We start from the raw sequence: 20,440 nt of genomic DNA on the forward strand, positions 1-20,440 counted from the left end.
CACGGCTTCAAACACTGTGATAAAGGCATCGGATTGTTATTTCTGTAAAAATTCTATGTTTGTTGTATCTGTCCCTATTTAAATAAACTACAAATAAATAAAAATAAAAAAATTGGCCGGTTTTCACGTGCTCGGCCATGACCGGCGAGGGGCAGGTCAGTCTGACATATGGCGATTTCATGCCGGTCAACGCTACAATTAACTGATAACAGAAGTTATAGAGCTACAGTTCTCACGGACGCCACAGCGCGGACGCCACAGCACGGACGCCACAGCACGCTCTCTTTCTCCGTTCTATCAACTTCTCCACCGTGTGTGGTGCGTAGCCGCTCGCGGTGTGAAGCGTGTGTCGGCGCTATTCTCCCACATGTAGGGAACCTGGTGCGTTAGCCTGCAACATGTCAGCTGTGTGGACATTCTTCAGCGTGTGGTCAGAAGATAACAAGTTTACAATCTGTTAACACCTGCAAGGAGACAGCAGGGCGTGGAGGGACCACACCAAGAACCTGAATCACATCTCTCTTTAGTGGGATATTAGATGTGAAAAGAAGGAAATGGTTCTAACGTTGCTCTTTAGATGTGTGTGAATGTCCCACACCAGGAGTCATTTATATATTTCTATTATATTGATCCATTATCTGTTCAACACATGTTCTATTAAAGAAAAGATAGAAAATACATATTTGTGTGTTCTGTAAAGTGGTTAGAAGAAATGAAATCGGCTAAAATTGGTATCAGCTGGCCTAACTCAAAGAAAATCGGAAATCAGAATCGGCCTAGAAAGTTGTAATCGGTGCATCTCTACTTTTAAGGATTCTGGTTATTCTGAGCAACTCACTAAACTGATCCGGATTGTGCAAGTAACTTGAGTCAGTACTTCTAAATCGAGCGAGCTTGCAATGTTTCGGGCTGTCTGCTCGACCTAATTGCATTTTAATATACTACATTTATACACCAAATTAACAGCAGGTTTGGGCTACGTGCAGAACATTGTGTGTTATTTCAGAAGTGAAAGAATGGCTTTTGTTGTGGATTAGCTTTTCACCCTGACCTCGACAGATCCACTCATGACAACATATTCGACTGACTGACTGACTGACTGACTGACTGACTGACTGACTGACTGACTGACTGACTGACTGACACGAGGACTCAAGAGCTCATGACTCATGAGTCCTCGAGTGAGCCCCATGGTCTGGGAGCTTGCAATGTTTCCGGCTCTGCGGGAAGTTCCTAATCTCCGACTGTCTCTCTGCTCACTCAGTCGCTTAAGTTGACTTGTGGAGTTGAGTAATTGTAAGTTATAAAGCTTTTGGCAGCTAAGATGGCTAGGACTAGTTGTAGCTAACGTTGCAAGAGGTTTGTGCGTGGCGCTGTTATCATGTTAGATTGAATTGTAGTAGGACTCAACTGAGCCGGGTTAATGACACTAGAGACTCGCGACTCATGAGTTCATTTAGAGACACGGGTGAAAAATCCAAGAGAGTCACGGCTCAAACAGGTTTATTTCTTTCACAGTTTAGTAAAATTCTCTGGCTTCCGGCTAGGGCTGGGCGATATGGAGAAAATCAGATATCACAATATCGATATTGCGGCGATATTCTAGGGTTGACAATTGGGGCTTTAACAAAATATCTTCACACTTAGATTTTAGATTAATAATCATCAGTAATGTGGACATAATGTCTAAGTGGGGAAAAGGCAAATAACAGAACAGCTAGAACAGTCTGGTGAGTTCATAAAAGTACATCACTTTACTGTAATGCAGCCTTTAGAACCAGGAACAGACACTTATGTCATATCACAATATGAGGATATCCCAAATCTAAGACGATATCTAGTCTCATATCATGATATCGATATAATATCGATATATAGCCCAGCCCTACTTCCGGCCAACATGGGATGGTTAGTTTGATTTGTTCTCACTCACCGACCAGCGGCGCGGTCCCGTGGACTTTCCCGTCTCGCTCCAGGAGCGCCTGCAGCCGAATCTGCGCTCTGGCCAGCGTCCTCCAGTCCAGGCCGAGCGCCTGGTGCAGCTCCACGCTCACGCAGCCTCGCTGCAGATACTCCAGGAAGAGCTCGTCCACGCTCACCACGTACTGGGACGTGAAGCCGTACGCCGGCGTCCGGCCGGCCGCCACCGGCGTTGCGTGAAGCTCAAAGTGATAGAAGGCGTAGGTGCAGAAGGTGGAGGGTCCGCCATCCCCCAGGGCCTGCAGGGCGGACGGAGACAGCGTGGCGCCGACTATCTGAAGCTCCATAAGGTTCTCTCCGCTCTCCAGGCGAAGACTTTCATCAAACCGGTCGGCCTCGTCTTCCTCGGTGACTTCCTGTTTGGAGACGAAGGTTTTGGTGCCGTAGGCAATGTCTCGGAGCTGAGCTGAGGAGCAGCAGGGGGAAAAAAGAAAGTTTGGGACTATGAAGGATGGAAATAGGGCTACTTTAAATTAGAGATGTTCCGATACCAATACCGGTATCGGTATCGGCTCCGATACTGCCTAAAACGCTGGTATCGGTATCGGGAAGTACTGGAGTTTATGCACCGATCCGATACCACGTAATAAAGCCCTAAAGAAAATCTACATTAAATTAGATTATTTATGTTCTTTTTCCGTTATAACTGACTGTCAAACTGGAGAATAAAAGAAAGTTCTACGACATTCATTGTTTGTGTTTGTTCATGTTTCACAAAGAGTTTAACCTGAGCCAGACCGACAACAAAGATAGAAATCATATCACATCCATACAGGGATAGTAGTATACAGCTGTTAAAACATAATGAAATATATGACACACTGGTATTGGATCGGTACTCGGTATCGGCCGATACGCAAGTTCAGCTATCGGAATCGGTATCGGGAAGCAAAAAAGTGGTATTGGATCATCTCTACTTTAAATTGAGATGTGAGTGACTGCATGTAGAGATCACAGCTACATTTGCTCATTTTTCATAATTGATCATTTTAACCACATTCTTAAAAAGGTCCAGTGTGTAATGTGTTTATTTTATTGGTTTATTTGATAGGGACCATGCATATTTATGCATTTTTATAACGTTGTTTAAAAACACCATGTGAATATGCCAGAATTTGTAAAAATAACTACTTTTCATCTGCAGTCCCTAGGCAGGTGACATAGGACTAACTAATAGAGACAGCCGGCAGTCACACAGCACTCATTCATTATAAATTAAAAGGTACACATAATGGTGACATATACATTGACAAAACAAAAATACATGATGACAAAGACATTATTCATCCACCTCTAGACTGCATTCAGTTTATCAGTGAAAGTGTCTGGGTGACGACATGTGTGACAGTTAAAAGTGAGTGCATCTCTCACACAGCCAACGGACGGGACGCAGCTCTCCACAAAGTATACAAAATATTGCAGACTTATCGCGACACTTTCGATATAATATTGCGCAAAAACTTCCCTACCTTCCAGTTTCTTGATCTTGGCGGCCCTGGTGTCGAGCAGAGCGGCCTGTCGCTCCAGCTTCTGCTCATACTCCACTTTGTTACCGTCCATCTTCTTCAACACAACTTCCAGCTCCGCCTCATAACATACACAGTAAGAGAAGAGATTCACAACAAACTCACAGGACATTTTGAGCATCAAAGACTTCATTTCCTGCATTCTGATAAATTTTTAGGCACCAATTTATGGTGAAAATATCTTAATGTATTTAGAGCTCTATTATGTATGTCAAGAAAAACACAAAATTCTTGTGGCAGGTAACAATTCAAATGGACAAAATGTAATGGAATATCATCATATTCAGTAGTCCAGTAAGAGGGCTTTTACATCCGGGACATGGCCCCCGATACGACTACACTGGACCCCAAAGTCTAGTTGTTTAATTAGTATGAACAGACTTCATGGTAACTTTTCTCCCCCAAGGAGAACATTTGGCTCTCTATGGATCAATAAAATCATCAGTCATGTTGAAAACGCGCTGGCTGCTGAAAATCTGACGTTTTGGCGCTGGTGATTTTAATTTGGCGCTGGCTATAAAACTTCCTCTATGCAGGAAAACGCTGCTTTAATACCCCAGAGTGAATTTAAGCTGTGCTTTTATTGTGAAGGGCAGATACGGAAGAGCCAACCTTATGGCAGCGCTTTTCTTTCCTGAACGCTGTCCAACTAGGGCTGTAACGGTAACGAGACATCGACCTGGATCAATATACATCGATTCACTGATCCACGATCCAGTAATACATGTGCAAAGTGAATATATCGATACATATCCTCTGTTCCCCTTTATATTTATTCTTTTTTTATAAAAATGTCGGGAAGAGCTCAGTAATAAAATTGTCCAATAATTTGTTAGTTGATATTTCTATGAATTGATATAAGTGATAAATGAGTTAAATGGGCTTATGATATTGTTCCGTATTGATCTCAGGCTGTCTGTTAGTTTGGTCTGAAAAATCTGCTCATAAAAATGAAAATGTAAATAAAGGAGGAATAAAAAAAGAAAGTATAAAATATAAAGTGTGTTTGCAACCCTCTCCACCTTGTAGTCTTTGCTGATCTTGCTCTCCATGCTGAGGATGTTTCTGGTCTTCTCCAGTTCCTGGATGGTTTCGGCGTGAGCGGCTCGCAGCTCTCGGACGGCCCTCTCTGTGCTGCCGTCGCCAGCGCCACCGCTGGCTATGTCCTCCGCCTCCTTCAGGAAGCCCAGATCGCCGCTCCTCTGGGTTTTACGCTTCTGATGGGGGTGGGGACAGAGTTTAGACTTAAAGATCAGGAGGAAGTCGCGGTGTCTGAGAGGTCGAAGTTACACAAATTGTTAAAAAGGGAAAGGGTAAAAATGCATGTGAATTGACCAAAAGAGGAGGGATTTGATCAGGGTTCATATGCATTTTAACCAATACTTTTCGGCAAATTTCCATGACTATGTGTTCCTGAAAATGTCAGTCGACATTATACAATAAGAATACAAATCTGTGTTAAAGTTTACCCTCTGAGGTTTAACTATAAAATGAATGATAATTGATGTGGTTCATAGTGGGATTCTTAATATCGCTCCCTGAATACAACGTTGAGGTTAAGACGACGTGAAAATACATTTATTAATCACATATTATTATGCTGTGTTAAAAACAATTCCATGACTTTTCCAAAACTTTCTGGGTCTTTTTATGTTTCCAAAACCTTTCCAGGCCTGGAATTTCCATTTTTCAAATTCCATAACTTTTCCAGGTTTTTTCAAAACGTATGAACCCTGTTTGATGAATGTAAAAGCCTATTTGATTACATTCATCATTTATTATTCACAACATACTATTGTTATTTACCATTTACAGGGTGTAAGTAACAAAAAGTGATTAAAAAACCCCAAGTGAATAAAATGTGAACATGTGAACAAATAAACAGAGTGAACTATTTTGATATCGATTAAGAGTCATTTGAACCCAAAATTGGCTTTACATTTTTTTACACTTTTGGTGCGTTCAAGGTTTCACTTTTTTTTTTGATTTTCTTTGGACATTTAAAGCTTTTTGACCGTATTTTAAAGTGTTTTTTTACCTTTTTCTTTTCTTTGAAGTTTGCTTTTTTTTCAATTTTTTTTCCATTTTGGTGCTTTGAATGTTTCACTTTTTCCAAATTTTTTTGTTAAAATTTGTTATGCTTTTTGACCGTATTTTAAAGTGTTTTTTTGTACATTTTTAGAAAGTTTTGTTTTTTCAGAAGTTTGCCTTTTCTTTCAATATTTTTTTGACAGGTTTTTTCATTTTAAAACTTTTTTGACGTTTTTCTCAGGAAAATAACTTGCATAGGGGCAAGTAAAAAAATTGACTTTGTGTAAGTAGAAATTATTTTTTTACTGAACCGACCAGACAAGTGAATAAAAACCTTAGCATTGAACCGTGACATATAGACCCTCATCAGTGTCTCTCAAAGCTCAGTGTAACATACTTTATATTTCCTTACCTTAATGAGCAGCAGCGCCTCCGTGAGTTCGGCCGCGTCGAAGTCCTTCTCCTTTAACAACAAGATCGCATTCCACTTTTCAAAAAGTTTAAGTTGACATAGTGATGTTTGTGTGTGCAGCTTTATTATCTGAGGATCGGGACACTAGGGCTGGGCGATATGGAGAATATCTTGACCAAATACATCCAGAGTTTCTGTAGGTTTCACTTAAAGGTGCACTATGAGTGCCTGCATGGTTTCAGGGTGATTTCATTTTTGTCTCAAATGGTAGTCATCTCTCCTTGATCCGCTAGCTGCCCCCTGAACACACCGTGACAAAGCCCGGTCTCAGGCGACAACACAGGGTTGTAAACGTCAAACAAACACTAGGGGCACAGGCTGTGCACCAAAATACAACAAACCACGTTCCAGCCAATCACCGACAAGATTGTTGGGGGAGGGGGTTAGTGCGTCTTTCTCACTGAAATTAAGGCTGCTGCTCTAAAAGCACCCCTTCCCCCACCATCTTGTCGGTGATTAAGGCTGAGCAATTTTATCGATTCTGCGATATAAATCGATATTTTTTTCCCAAAGAAAAAGTATTGATTTTTAAGCCATGAGTATCGATACATAAATCCCATTAAATCCCCCGTGTTTACCTTCTTATATACTGTCTATGGTATGGTGTTTACCCCTGTTCGCGTTAAGGAAGAGCGATTTGGTCAGCCAGCTGCTAGTGTCGCTGTAGAGCAAGTTACCCGTACTAACTTTACACAGGAAGAGGTAGACGTCTGTGTAAAGTTAGTACGGGTAACTTTATGGAGTTAGAGCGAGGAGATTCAAGAAAATGGCGGCGACTATAAATCCAGCACCTTAATGCTTAAAAGCAGATGTGTGGGAGCACTTTGGGTGTAAAAAGAAGAAGGAAAGCGACGACTTAGACAAAAGCATCACGGTTTGCAAGCTGTGTGACACAAACGTGAAATACTCTACCAACCTACGAGCCCACCTAAAACGTCACCACCCGGACAAGGTAATGCTAACGATGCTAACGGAGGACCCCAAGAAGCTGCGGCCGCGTGACCCAAAACAAACCATGCTGGACATCGATGGCGGTTGTTCCCACAAGTTTCCATCTGCTTCAACAAGGTCGCAGAAAATTACAGAGTCCATTGCCTACTTTATTAGTCAGGATTTGAGACCGTATTTGGTGGTGGAAAACGCCAGCTTTAGGCGCATGTTGAACGCGATGGAGCCCTGCCATCCTATTCCAACCCGCGAACACCTCACCAAGGTTTGCATTCCCAGGCTGTACGCTCAGACAAGGGTATACGTCAAAGCCTCCCTGGCCAGCGCGGAGAGAGTTGCCCTGACGTGTGACGGCTGGACCTTGCGCACAACTGAAGCATATGTCACCATCGCGGCCCACTTTATCAACGAGGAATGGGAGCTCGTTACGTATGTTTTACAAACCAGGGACATGCCCGAGAGCCACACCGGACACAACCTGGCAGAACATGTGAGAAAGGCCCTCGCTGAGTGGGGAATCATAGAAAAGGATCCCGTAATCATCACTGACAATGCGTCAAATATGACAGAGGCTTCTACGACTACCAGAACTTTTCAATAGTTTATTTTGTTTTTTATTTCTAATTTGTTTTGTCATTTATGTAAAGCAGCATTCTGTGCATCCATGCTGTGAATGTGAAGGGCGCTATAGGTCTATAAATAATAGTATGTTGCTTTTATTTAACTAGGAGGTGGAATAGTGCACATGACATGTTGGAAAGATTCCTGGAGCAACAACCGGCCATCTGCGCAGCCCTGCTCTCGAGTGAAGTCAGGAAGACCGAGAAGGATCTGTGCACACTGACGGAGTCAGACGTGACAACAGCTTCAGCGAGCTGAAGCCCATGAAGGAGGCTAACACAGTACATGTCCAAGGAGAAGACCCCCACACTGTCAGTCGTCGCACCCCTCCAGGACACACTGATCAACGGACTGAAACCGATCAAAGGTGAATCTGCAGTCATAAAAGAGATGAAGGCTGCCATGGCTGGAGATCTTCAGAAGAGGTACATTGACCTCAAGGCAAATCTCCATGCATTCTTCAGCGATGGATCAATGAAAGACAGGAAGTTTATGATGGACTGATTGTAGAGGCTGCAAGACTGAGCATGCAGCCATCAGAGGTAAGGCAGTGATGGTACTGCTAGGTTTAAACTTTGGCCTTGTACCCTATCCACCATCTCCTGGCGAGAGTAAGCATAGGCCTAAATAATGCATTGTTCAAAGTTTAAAAGGCAAATCCTACGTTAAAAATAGATAAATATTAAATAGTTTAAAAAGCATAAATACTATAATGTTAACAGGTTTAAAGGCATATATTAAATATACTAATTAAAGGATTTATACAATAAAAGCTCATGAATTTCATTTCATGTTGACTTATTTAATTTAGTCACTTTGGAGTGTGGATGAAGAGGGGATGGCATCTAAAGAAGACGAAGACGCTCTAGATGAAGGAGAGCAATTCATGGAAGGAGAGAGCAGTCAAGGTCAGTATTACCCATTGTTATCCAGTGAAGCGCACTGTGTTTTCTAAACCTCTGTGAAGGAATTATGGAATGTGCTTAACTATAAGTAATGCATTTTTGTTTTTATTGTTGATTTATTTGAAGGTCAGTGTCCTCTACCCAGGAATCCAAGGCCGTCTTGTCCACTGGCTGCCCTTCTTGGTGACCGATACGGTGGTGGTGCAGCACGACCCAAGACAAATACCCAAGAGGACGAGGCCAAGGAGCAGATGACCCGCTACAAGGAGGCAGATCTCCTGGAAGTGAAAGAAGATCCACTGGTCTGGTGGAAGGAGCACCAGTATCAGTACCCACTCTTGTCACAACTTGCTAAAAAGGTCCCCCTCTGTGTCCCTGGCACTAGTGTTTCCTCAGAGAGGGTCTTTCCACCGCCGGAGATATCATCACTGCTCAGAGAAGTGCACTTCTCCCAGAGCACGTTGATCAGATTCTATTCCTGAACAAAAATCTGAAGACAATGTGGATCACTTGGTCTGCAGTTATGTGGAGAGGAGAGTTTCTGTTTAGTGTTCACTTAAGGCCTTCAGCTACTCTGCTAAGATGGGTACAATTTTAAGTTGGCTTATATGTTGCTCCTATGGACTTGAATTATTGGCTGGCTGCCATGGTTTATTTTTCTTTTCTGCTGGCTAGACTGGCTACCTCACATACTTGTAGGCCTACAGGCCTTAAACTACTCGGCTAAGACGGGTACATTTTAAGTTAAATGTTTAAATGTTCTTCTTAGTGACTTGAATTATTGGATGTTTTGGAGAAGCCATGGTACTATGTCTATTTACCTGGTGGCTAGACTAGCTACCTCATATGTTCAGTGTCAAGCTAAAAAAGCTGTCAAACTGTTCAGAACAGGCCACTAGCTGCACTTTTTAACTCTCCATTGTTAATTGCAATACTGCTCTTTATTTACTTTTCAAAGGCTTGTAAGGTACAGTTTGCACTGTTTCAATAAATGGAACTCATTTTCTCAACACGTTTGATTCATTTTGTCCAGCATTTGCAAGCTGTAGACTCTCTGTCCAGTCAGAGACATATACTGTGTAACTGATGTTTTTAGTTTTTAGTTCAATTAATTAAATCCAAGTAAATGGAACACTCACAAGATGTCACCAAAATCACTCTGTCCCCTTTAAATCTTTCAGAAAATGATGTAAGTGTATCGAATTATATATAACTCAAAACGAGGAACGAGAAGTGAATTACCTGCATGTGTGAAAACAGCTTTATCTCACGCAACAAAATAAAGTTAAAACTTGTATTGAACAATTTCTTTGTCATCTGCAGATTAATTTTAAGTAGGGGGAGTAAAAAAATCAATTTAAATCGGATTTCTTTTTTTTAAATCTGGGATTTTTTTTTAGGCCATATCGCCCAGCCCTAAACGTGGTGCGTTGTATTTTGGTGCACAGCCTGTGCCCCCAGTGTTTGTTTGATGTTTACGAGCCCTGTGTGGTCTCCAGAGACCGGGCTTTTTCACGGTGTGTTCAGGGGGCAGGCAGCTAGCGGATCAAGGAGAGATGACTACTATTTGAGACAAAAATGAAATTACGCTGAAACCATGCAGGAACTCATAGTGCACCTTTAAAGCTATAGCGTGTAGTTTCTGTCGCCCCTGTGAGGAACTCAACACAATGACAACACTGTCTGCTCAATTATATGTCATGATATCTTGATATATGATTATTATTGTTGTTATTAAGGTTAGAATCTAAACGTCTTACCCTGCTGTAGACTTTAAAACGGCCGTTGAGTTCCTCCAGCTGCTGCTTCTGCTCCAGAATCTGGATTTGAAGTTTCTGATTTTCTTCTGTCAGCTTCTCATTTGTGTCTAAAAAAGAAAGAAGAAGACAATCAATTTTCTTTAGAGTTTAACGTATGATTACACTCCGCTCTGTTGCCAAAACATTAAACATGAAAACTACACAACAAGCTCAACAAGCAGTTTGTTGTATTTTAGCAGAATACTGAAAGCAGCAGAACTGATTAATCGCTAAGCTATATACATTATCGCATAGTTTCCTCATACTGGTTGCCCTAATATTTACTATCAGTGTGTTCAGTAATAATTTGAAGGGAAACACAGTGGCAGAACCTCTCTCAGCCTTGATCTTGTCGAGGATTTCGTTTTTGTCGACGAGGTCGGCCTTCAACGCCGTCTCTAGCTGGGCGATCTGCAGCTTCAGCTGCTGCTCCTGGATCTGCCATTTCTGCTGTCGAGACATGTCGAAGGCACTGGGAACACAAAATCATTCGTCACAGGGAAATGTGGAGACATGGAAGCATCATCCATAAGGGCTCCTGAACACTGGCTGCGTGGCGTGTCTGTTGCGTGGGTGCTGCGTGGATTTTTCTGTCTTTGCACACCAGGAAGGTGTCTGACGCGGCGCTGCTGCTGCTAGCCTTGTCTGTACACATGGATGTTTCCCATTGATAAAATGAAATAATAGCATGTTCTTCAACTTTATTTTGTCAATAGTTTTGTATTTGTACATTTGTTTGCACATATTTCGATATATATATTTTTATATTTCAATTCCCTTTCCTGAGATAATGAAGTCCATGTTATTGTTTTATCAGAATTGAAAAAAAAAAAAAAGGAGTTCAACAGATTTTGCTAAATTGTTAAAACATCTTTTCCTATTCTATGTTGCCTGGAAACGCTTCCAAAACGCTTGCGTGTCACATGAAAAACAGGCGTTGGTCCTATTTCTAGCATGGACGCTTTTTGAGACGTGCGTGTCACGCAGGCAGTGTGCAAAATCTAACCTGTTAATATGGGAGCCCAAATAAAAACTGACACGCCACGCAGCTGACACGCTCACGCCACGCAGCTTCTGTAGATGTGTAAATGGAAATCTTTGACCGTTCCTAGTCGGTATACGTACGTGTACCTGCGTATCACGTAGACTACACCACTGCCTGGCGAGTATTTTTTGCGGAGCAGAGAGAATCACAAGCGTTGTCTTGAGTGGCGGCTATTGCAGACGCACCTGGTAGAATTTAGAGGGTTAGGCTTCTTACCTGTTGATGAGTTTTTCATTGTTGTCCTTCAGCAGATCTCGCTCCTGCTCCAATTCACTGATCCTCTCCTGCAGCTGCAGAAGAAGGAAACGAGGGATGAGTCTTGTGCAGCGATGCTTCCGTTGCCTGGGAAGGTCAATTTATGCTTCTGCGTTGAATTTATGACGTGGATACGTACGTCGGTACGTGATACGAGATACAGACCCTACGCCGTAGCCTGATGTGCACCTCCCTAAAAATGTAACTACACGTTGCGGTGACATAGACCGCAACAACTGTGATTGGTCGGGTGATATGGGCTAAAAATGAACATAGAAACAATCTGATATACATTTAAATGCCCTCTGTAAATAGACAGTATTAAATGCTGGCGCTGGTAGGGGCAGTAAATAACAACTTGACCTACTTTCACTTAACTACAGTACCGTAAAGTCTAGACTCAATCAGATGTCTGTGATCTGCTTAACAACAGTAAAGTGGAACGTTTGCCTTTAACAGAGCGACAGTAATAACCTAATATACCATAACTGAGTTTAAACTACATTCTTGGTTATATTAGCACTGAATAACGCATTCAATAAACAGAAACCTAACTCTGCACATGAACAGATGCGCATTATTAGCTCACACATTAAATAGCACCCTCGTGGATTAGCCTACTGTTGCTAACGTACATTCATAAATCCTACATAACATCGTCATCAGACTGACTTATTGATGAACGCACACAGTAGTATCCACAAAGTTAGTCCAATGAGGGGAGAAAGGAAAGTGTGATAGACTTCCAATGCCTCAAAGAATTGATTTCTAAATACTTTTGCTGGTTTATAAATAACTAAATGGTTTAGGGCCAAAATACATTTCTGATCTGCTGCTACACTATGACCCACCCAGACCTCTCAGGTCGTCTGGGACAGGTCTGCTTGCTGTCCCAAGAGTCAGAACTAAACAGGTTCAGTTTTAATGCTCCACATATCTGGATCAAACTCCAGGTCCGCCGCAACTCTCAGTTCTTTTAAATCAAGGCTGAAGACTTTTCTTTTTGATGTTGCCTTTCTTTAAATAATTGTTAATTTCTTATACTGCACTGTAACTTTTATTCTCTTATTTTAACTGCTCTTTAATGTTTTATGTAAAGCACTTTGAATTGTTTGTTGCTGAAATGTGCCATATAAAATAAAGCTGCCTTGCCTTGCCTTGCTCTACCACACACACACGCTGCGTTTTTTGGCATGTCTCCCCTGCGGCACCCCCCGACCCACTACCCCCATTCAACATGAATGCTAAGACCGGCATTCATGTTGGACCGTCGGAAGGCCGACGCAGGCAGTGTGAACGCGGCCTTCCAGTTAATCATGTTCCTGTAAACCTCTTTTGGTATAAACTGTATGTTGCGGTTGTGGCGGTCACCTGTTCCAGCTTCTTCCCCGATAAAGTGGAGCTCTGCAGCCGTTTCTCCAGGTCCAAACTCTTCAGCCGCTCGTCTTTCAGCTGAGCCGACAGCTCATCCACCTTCTGCATCGCTGCGTCGTGACTCAGCTTCAGTGTCCTCTGACTCTGAAATACACACATTCACTTTTCAGCCAAAACCTGCCTGGACAACAAGTCTGCTGATATTCTGTTTTCTTTCCGATATATCTTCAAAAGACAACAATGACTTGCGCTGTTGCATTTCCTCAACATATTCACACATAGTTTATTCAAAAAATAGTCCCCAACTAAGTTACTATTTCCTCCTGTATGTTTGATGAAAACTAAAGTGAGCAACTGTGTTAGTAATTTACTCAAATTAAACAATATAGGGAGTCATATGACTGTCGCAAGGGATGTAGAAGGTTTTGATCATCGCTCCTAGGCAGTGGTGGCCTAGAGGTTAAGAAGCGAGCTTGTGACTGGGAGGTCAATCCCCAGGCTGAGGAAAAAAAAAACCTGGGTGGGGGAAGTGAAAGCACTTGTCCCTCCCTCATTACCGCCACTGAGATGCCCTTGAGCAAGGCCCTTAACCTCTAACTACTCCAGTGGAGCTGCTCAGTGGCCAGCAGATCAGACTGTGGTTGTACTGGGCAGCTTCCAGCTATGAATGTGGAACTGTGTGAATGTGACAGGTCATTGTTGCAAATGAGAAAGCGTTCTCAATCGACTTACCTGGATAAATAAAGGTAAAAAAAAAGTTTTGCGCTACTTTTTAAAAGTTCCTGTCGACATTTGGGGTTTCTAATAGTATTTTACACACTATGATGGCGGTGAACTCAAGAAAGGCGGCGGGTAAAGTGCCGGTAACTTCACATTCTGTTGAAAACGAGGAGCTAGCTGAGCTAGTTACGCTAACAGTAGCTGAAGCTATCAAGGAGGCTATGCCTGCACTTGTTGAAGAAGTGGCGGCTCAGTTGACAAGCAAGACACAGGCTCTGGTGGACGCTCAAGTTGCTGTATTTTGCGGCGAGATGGTTGCCATGAAGACTGATGTTTCAAAGTGTATGGATTATGTGCGTATCATGCACAGCTGGAAGACAAAATAGCGCACATTAGGGGTGGTACGGTTCATGAAAAAACACCCGAACCGCTCGGTTCGCTAGTCTCGGTTCGCTAGTCTCGGTTCGCTAGTCTCGGTTCGCTAGTCTCGGTTCGCTAGTCTCGGTTCGCTAGTCTCGGTTCGCTAGTCTCGGTTCGCTAGTCTCGGTTCTCTAGTCTCGGTTCGCTAGTCTCGGTTCGCTAGTCTCGGTTCGCTAGTCTCGGTTCTCTAGTCTCGGTTCGCTAGTCTCGGTTCGCTAGTCTCGGTTCTCTAGTCTCGGTTCGCTAGTCTCGGTTCGCTAGTCTCGGTTCTCTAGTCTCGGTTCTCTAGTCTCGGTTCGCTAGTCTCGGTTCGCTAGTCTCGGTTCGCTAGTCTCGGTTCTCTAGTCTCGGTTCTCTAGTCTCGGTTCGCTAGTCTCGGTTCTCTAGTCTCGGTTCGCTAGTCTCGGTTCGCTAGTATCGGTTCGGAGCATGTGTGTACCACACGGTTGGTCAGTACACTGTTAATGGTCACCAACCTCTTACTGCCGTAGTGGCCACTTTATACACCGATGTTAAAACACTTACTGGAAATGACGAGCGGGATGGGCGTGACAAACGCAACACATGGCAGCTGATTGGACGATTGCGTCACATGGGTCTGGCTGGTCCCTAATTTCAAAACAGACTGTCATGGCGGCTCGTTCAGAATACGATCTCATATTGTACTAAAATATTTCACCGAAACGTGTTTGTGAAAACATTTTTAGCAAGAAATAGGCCGTGCAGTTGCTGAATCTGTCTTCATTTCAGATCGACAAAGGTCAGTTTAGAAGATTTTCGTCAGATTTTGAGAGACACCGAGCCGAGCGCTCCTCAAGTGGAGTAGGGTGCCGCTGCAGGTCACGTCACCTGTAGAGATGTCAGGTGGGAGAGAGGCTGCCCGGAGCTGGAGGATGGACCAGCATCGTTTATAGTCCGGTGTGTGTGGGAACATTTTTGGATTTCATGTTACCTATGATGAAATAAAACAATATAGAACTGCCACTGTGTGCATGTTTTGTGCAACATGCATTCAATATGCTAACTTTAGCTATATGCTGAAGTATATTCTGGAGTGTTAAAGATTAAAAGAAAAAATAACAAGAACTGTACAAAATCCCCTAAACCCCTAAAACCGTGATACGAACCGAACCGTGGGTTTTGTGAACCGTACCACCCCTAGCGGACATGGAGGACAGATCGCGCAGAGATAACATTCGTGTGAAACAATATATATATATAGACTTTTTTGTGGCATTTTATGCCTTTATTTAGAGGATGAAAGGGGAGAGAGAGGGCCTCTGTATATGGGCGCACGCTCTACCAGGTGAGCTACCCAGGCGCCCTATATTTGTGTTTTTAAAAATGTACATCTTCAGTAAGAACCAATGGGCTTGGAGCTTCTCTTGAAGGTGAAGAGTGCACCATGTGTCGGAGGCTCTGTATGTCTGGCACATATTGCAGAATTGACAATAAAGTTGACTTGACTTGATCATTGGATTTCAGTGTTTGTGAGTTTCTGTTCCTGCAGGACCTCAGCTGCAAAAGTTTCTCACCTCTTGCAGTTGTAGGAATCGCCCCTCTAGCTCTGTGACACCGTTGGCCCGTTCAGCCAGCTGCTTCTGCAGTTTGATCATCGTCACGTTGCCGTCGACATGCGACCTGAGAGAGAACACAACACTCAAGTGTTACTGTGCACTGAAGCCCTGAATGTTTCAAGAGCAGAAACATGTGCATGACCTCCATCCACTGGCCCAAAACAAACACAATCAACAGTTCTGGTCAAACAATGTTTGCAAAAAGCTGCAGAAACATGACACAATCCTACCGAATTTAGTCTGACAATGGACGAAAACAGCTGCACGCAATACTCTTTTATACTACTAACTTTGTTCTTTTTCAACCTTTGACATTGGTCCGGTTTAAGCAAAATTGATCCGTTAACGTCCACTAAAAGTTCTGTTGTTGCTGCTGACAGACAGATTATTATTCTAAGTGTCTGACAACATTATGGGATGGATCCCTACAGAGATAGACCTTTTAGTTAAAGAGTAAGATCCTTTTAGTTTAACATGAAACAGCCCCGAAATCACCATCACCAAACTCCACCAGACTCCATGTAAATAATCAGGACTTTTATTATCGTAAAACACACTTCATTCAAAGTGGACAGAAACTAAATAAAACTACCAAAAGCCGTCTTGGTTCATCTTTCCACTGTTCCAACAATCACCACTCTGGTTTGGTTGAAGTAAACCCTTAATTCACCCATTTACATGTGGAAATATGCTGGCTCTATACACGCTAAAAGTCTTGATTATTCACATGGAGTCTGGTGGAGATATGCTGGCTCTATACACGCTAAAAGTCCTGATTATTTACATGGAGTCTGGTGGCGATATGCTGGCTCTATACCGGCTAAAAGTCCTGATTATTTACATGGAGTCTGGTGGAGTTTGGTGATGGTGATTTCGGGGCTGTTTCATGTTAAACTAAAAGGATCTTACTCTTTAACTAAAAGGTCTATCTCTGTAGGGATCTATAATGTTGTCAGACATTTAGAATAATAATTAGAGTCTGTCAACGGCAAAAACAGAACTTTTAGTGGACTCTAACTGATGCTGAACATTTGTCCTGTAGGGTTACATTACAGCTTGTTTCAGGGCTGCCGGTTACAGCGTTCTCACTCAATACTGCACCAAGGTTTTTGTTCACATCAGTCACTCACACACAAATGCATGGGAAAATAGGATGCAAGTTGAAAAATACTGAAATGATCCTTTAACGTACCCCAACGTTTTATTAAATGATGTTTATCAGCGATTAAGTGTCAGTTCAGCTGCATCCCGATGAATAACAGCTTACCTGAGTTTTGAGGTCTGTTGCTGTCGGACCTGCAGAAGTCTCTCCTCGTATTCAGCCTCCTTCCTCCTCAGCTGTTCCCTCAGCAGCTCGGACGAAGCCTCCATCTCCTCCATGTGGCTCCGCTGGAGCTCGATCACGTTCTCTCTGGTACACGGACACAAAGCTAACTGCTCAACTTCACTTACTTTAACTTACTGCAAACAGGGAACTGTGTTTGGGTCTGGGCGTGTCTGACGGACAGATACAAGGCGATGGCGTGCAGTACTCACAAGTTGCGAACCTCGGCCCTCGCCTCCTCCAGCAGGCTGTGTCCGAATCGGGGTAAGAGACCAGTCGGAGGTCTCCCGCCTCCCTCCGAACGGGTGCCTGCAGGACACAAAACCACAGAGAATTTTACTAACGACTGCTCTATCTGGCCAAACGTGTGTTAAAGAAGTCAGGGATTTCTCAACCACTACAAGGCTCAGGTTTAAAAAATACTTCTATCTAATTTAACAATTGTTAGTTAGTTAGTTATATTTTATTTTTGTGTCATGCCAAATATTTTGGCCCATCCCACATGGGATTACAAGACACCACAAATGTACTTATTTAACAAACATCTTCCTGTTGCATATACAAATCTTTCGGACAAATACATGAATACAAATATATAGACATACACACATATACACTTACACATATGTATATACACGTACACACATACCACACACAAACAACTAGTTCTCATCTACACTCGATAAAGAGCTTTTTTCCTCTTCTCCCAGGCTTTATCTAAATAATTAGCCAATTGATGTGTTTCATATGTGAACAGCCATCTCAATCTTTGAGCATCATCCATATTTACCAAATCAATCTCTGCTTTTATCCTACAAAACAAAAAATCACGCTGCTCACGATAGAAAGGACAATAGAAAACAAAATGGAACTCATTTTCTACATCATTCAAACAGCACATAGGACAGATACGTTTTTCCTCTTCTACATTAACATATCGTCCTGTTTCAATAGTCAAAGGCAAAACACCAGATCTCACTTGAGCACATTGTAGTTGGACTTCTTTAGCAAGTTTGCTCTAAGTGTTTTGAGTATTATGTATTTACTATCTGCTCTAGCTTTTCCAACGTTGTAGACACAGATACGGTGATAATCATAATGGTCCAAGATGATGTGAAAGAATTTATGTTTTTAAAAGGTCCAATGTGTAGGAATTTCTCCCATCTAGCGTTGAGATCATATATATCAATCAACTCTCTCGTACCACGCAGTTCAAAGTAGGTATTACAGCTACGGTAGCCTTCACACTTCAACAAGCCAGTCTCTTGCTCTTTTCAATCTCTTTTTTCCTTTTTCTGGGCAAAGAAGAAGAAGACTCCTGTTCCTGAAATTATGATTTTGAATACGTGTGCTCCTCCATGTTTCCTTCTTCAAACTTGCCACCGGGGCTGGGAAGCTACAATACCCATTAGCAGCGGCTGAGAGTTTATCATGTGACAGAGAAAACACGAAAGGTGGAGCAGTATGTCCCTTACACACACACACACACACACACACACACACACACACACACAAATAATACAAATAATAATGTGTGACGTACTTTTGGGTCGTGTTGGAGAAGGAGAGGAGTCCCGCTGCTTCCTGACCCCCGAGTTAACCCGTGACGGGACGCGGCCGTACGGCGCCGGTCTCCTGCCCTGGGAGTTGATGAGCTGCTGCTTGGCCACCAGGAGGCGCTGTTTCAGGCCCTCGTTCTCCGCCTGTAGTCCCCGCACCTTCTCCTGCAGATCCTCCATCATCTCCTCCATCTCCACGTCCCGGACCCTGGGGGCCGGAGACCGCCCGCCCGCCGCCAGCTGCTCCATACGGCCCCGGTCCTTCACCAGCTTCATCAGCTTAGTGCCCAGCCTCAAACAGGCAAAAAAAAACACTTATTCTACACTTCTATATACGAGTACATTCTTTTCATTCCTCTAAGAATATTTTTGAGTCGATTTTCTGGTATTTCTTATCTTTTTTATTATTTCTTGTATTTTCTGTGTGTGTGTGTCCCTGTAACTTGCTGCTTGTAACAGAGTAGCTTCCTACCTAGTTTAGGATTAATAAAGTCTATGTATCTATGTATCTATTTATCTATCTATCTATCTATCTATCTATCTATGTATCTATGTATCTATGTATCTATCTATCTATCTATAGTATCTATCTATCTATCAATCAAAAAACATTATATTGAGCTTTTTATCTTAGACAAAGACAGATGCAATCGCCTCATCACTGTTTAAATATTTGTAAAACCCACAGACAGACGTAAAGTGCGTGAGTTTGTGTGTGTGTATATGTGTGTCATGTGTGTGTGTGTCTCACTTCTTGATCTTGTCGTCCTGTGTGTGTGTGTGTGTGTGTGTGTGTGTGTGTGTGTGTGTGTGTGTGTGTGTGTGTGTGTGTGTGTGTGTGTGTGTGTGTGTGTGTCTCACTTCTTGATCTTGTCGTCCTGCGTGCGTGTGTGTGTGTGTGTGTGTGTGTGTGTGTGTGTGTGTGTGTCTGTGTGTCTCACTTCTTGATCTTGTTGACCTGAGTGCGTGTGTGTGTGTGTGAGTGTGTGTGCGTCTCACTTCTTGATCTTGTCGTCCTGTGTGTGAATGTGCTGTTTGAGGAGCAGCGTCTCCTCGTGGAGGCGCAGGAACCGGTCCTCCAGCTCCTCCCTGGACACCCGCGAGACGTCCTGTCGCGCCCGAGCATTTTGATACACCGATGACTCTGAGAAAACAAATATAGTTTTTATATTTCCAAGCATGTAGCTGTGAGTGCAAATCTAAGATTTAAACACAGTAAAGCAAGAAAGAAATATCATGCAGCCCTATGACAGAGAAGAGACAGGAAGGACAACAGAACAAGACAACTGAAAAAGGACATTAGCAAATACAGTGAGTTGTTAAAGCGTAACTCTTACCAAAATGCAACCTAGGGTCTTTTTGTGAATGTACCCGAGTCAAACTTTCGTTTAAAGCATAATTAGGACAGAAACGCCACTTTTAAGATGTACCGTATTCTCGTTTTCGGATCAAATGGCCTTTTGAATGGGAATGCTAGGGGCACTACTATGCTAGCATCAAAATCACTATTTTTAAACCACTAAGAAGGCTCGACACAACATGAGACTTTGCTCCAAGTATCACGAGGGGCTCTACACATTGAGAACGTTGTTTGTGTACGCAGACACTTTTTGACAAGATGGCAGCGAGCGGAAAAACCAACAGCTAAGGTGAGTTGTTAAAAACTTTCTTTTTAGTAAAGTCTGTGTACACAAACAATGTTCTCAATGCTGGAGTTCATGTGTAGAGCCCCTGGTGAAAATAGTGATTTTGATGTGATCATAGTAGTGCCCCTAGCACTCCCATTCAAAAGGCCATTTGATCAAAAACGAGAATACGTCTTAAAAGTGGCGTTTCCATCCTAAATATGCTTTTAAACGAAGGTTTGACTCGGGTACATTCACA

General features: G+C 42.8%; 1 protein-coding gene across 2 annotated transcripts in view; it reads right to left on the reverse strand.

The window, feature by feature from the left end:
• The window catches only part of rpgrip1l (RPGRIP1 like), a 45,220-nt gene that overhangs the window by 23,435 nt on the left and 1,345 nt on the right, over window positions 1-20,440 (reverse strand). For both annotated transcript variants that reach the window (XM_028586297.1, XM_028586296.1), the window contains exons 3-15: window positions 19,556-19,700; window positions 18,541-18,848; window positions 17,210-17,306; window positions 16,941-17,084; window positions 15,632-15,737; window positions 12,954-13,100; window positions 11,544-11,617; window positions 10,615-10,754; window positions 10,244-10,350; window positions 5,950-6,000; window positions 4,529-4,723; window positions 3,450-3,567; window positions 1,934-2,386 (exon numbers count right to left, since the gene is read on the reverse strand). In XM_028586297.1, the coding sequence (XP_028442098.1) occupies window positions 1,934-2,386; window positions 3,450-3,567; window positions 4,529-4,723; window positions 5,950-6,000; window positions 10,244-10,350; window positions 10,615-10,754; window positions 11,544-11,617; window positions 12,954-13,100; window positions 15,632-15,737; window positions 16,941-17,084; window positions 17,210-17,306; window positions 18,541-18,848; window positions 19,556-19,700 (2,085 nt within the window). The remainder of the gene's footprint in view (window positions 1-1,933; window positions 2,387-3,449; window positions 3,568-4,528; window positions 4,724-5,949; window positions 6,001-10,243; window positions 10,351-10,614; window positions 10,755-11,543; window positions 11,618-12,953; window positions 13,101-15,631; window positions 15,738-16,940; window positions 17,085-17,209; window positions 17,307-18,540; window positions 18,849-19,555; window positions 19,701-20,440) is intronic.

This window comes from Perca flavescens, chromosome 8 (assembly GCF_004354835.1).
Source record: "Perca flavescens isolate YP-PL-M2 chromosome 8, PFLA_1.0, whole genome shotgun sequence".
NCBI classification, from domain to species: domain Eukaryota; kingdom Metazoa; phylum Chordata; class Actinopteri; order Perciformes; family Percidae; genus Perca; species Perca flavescens.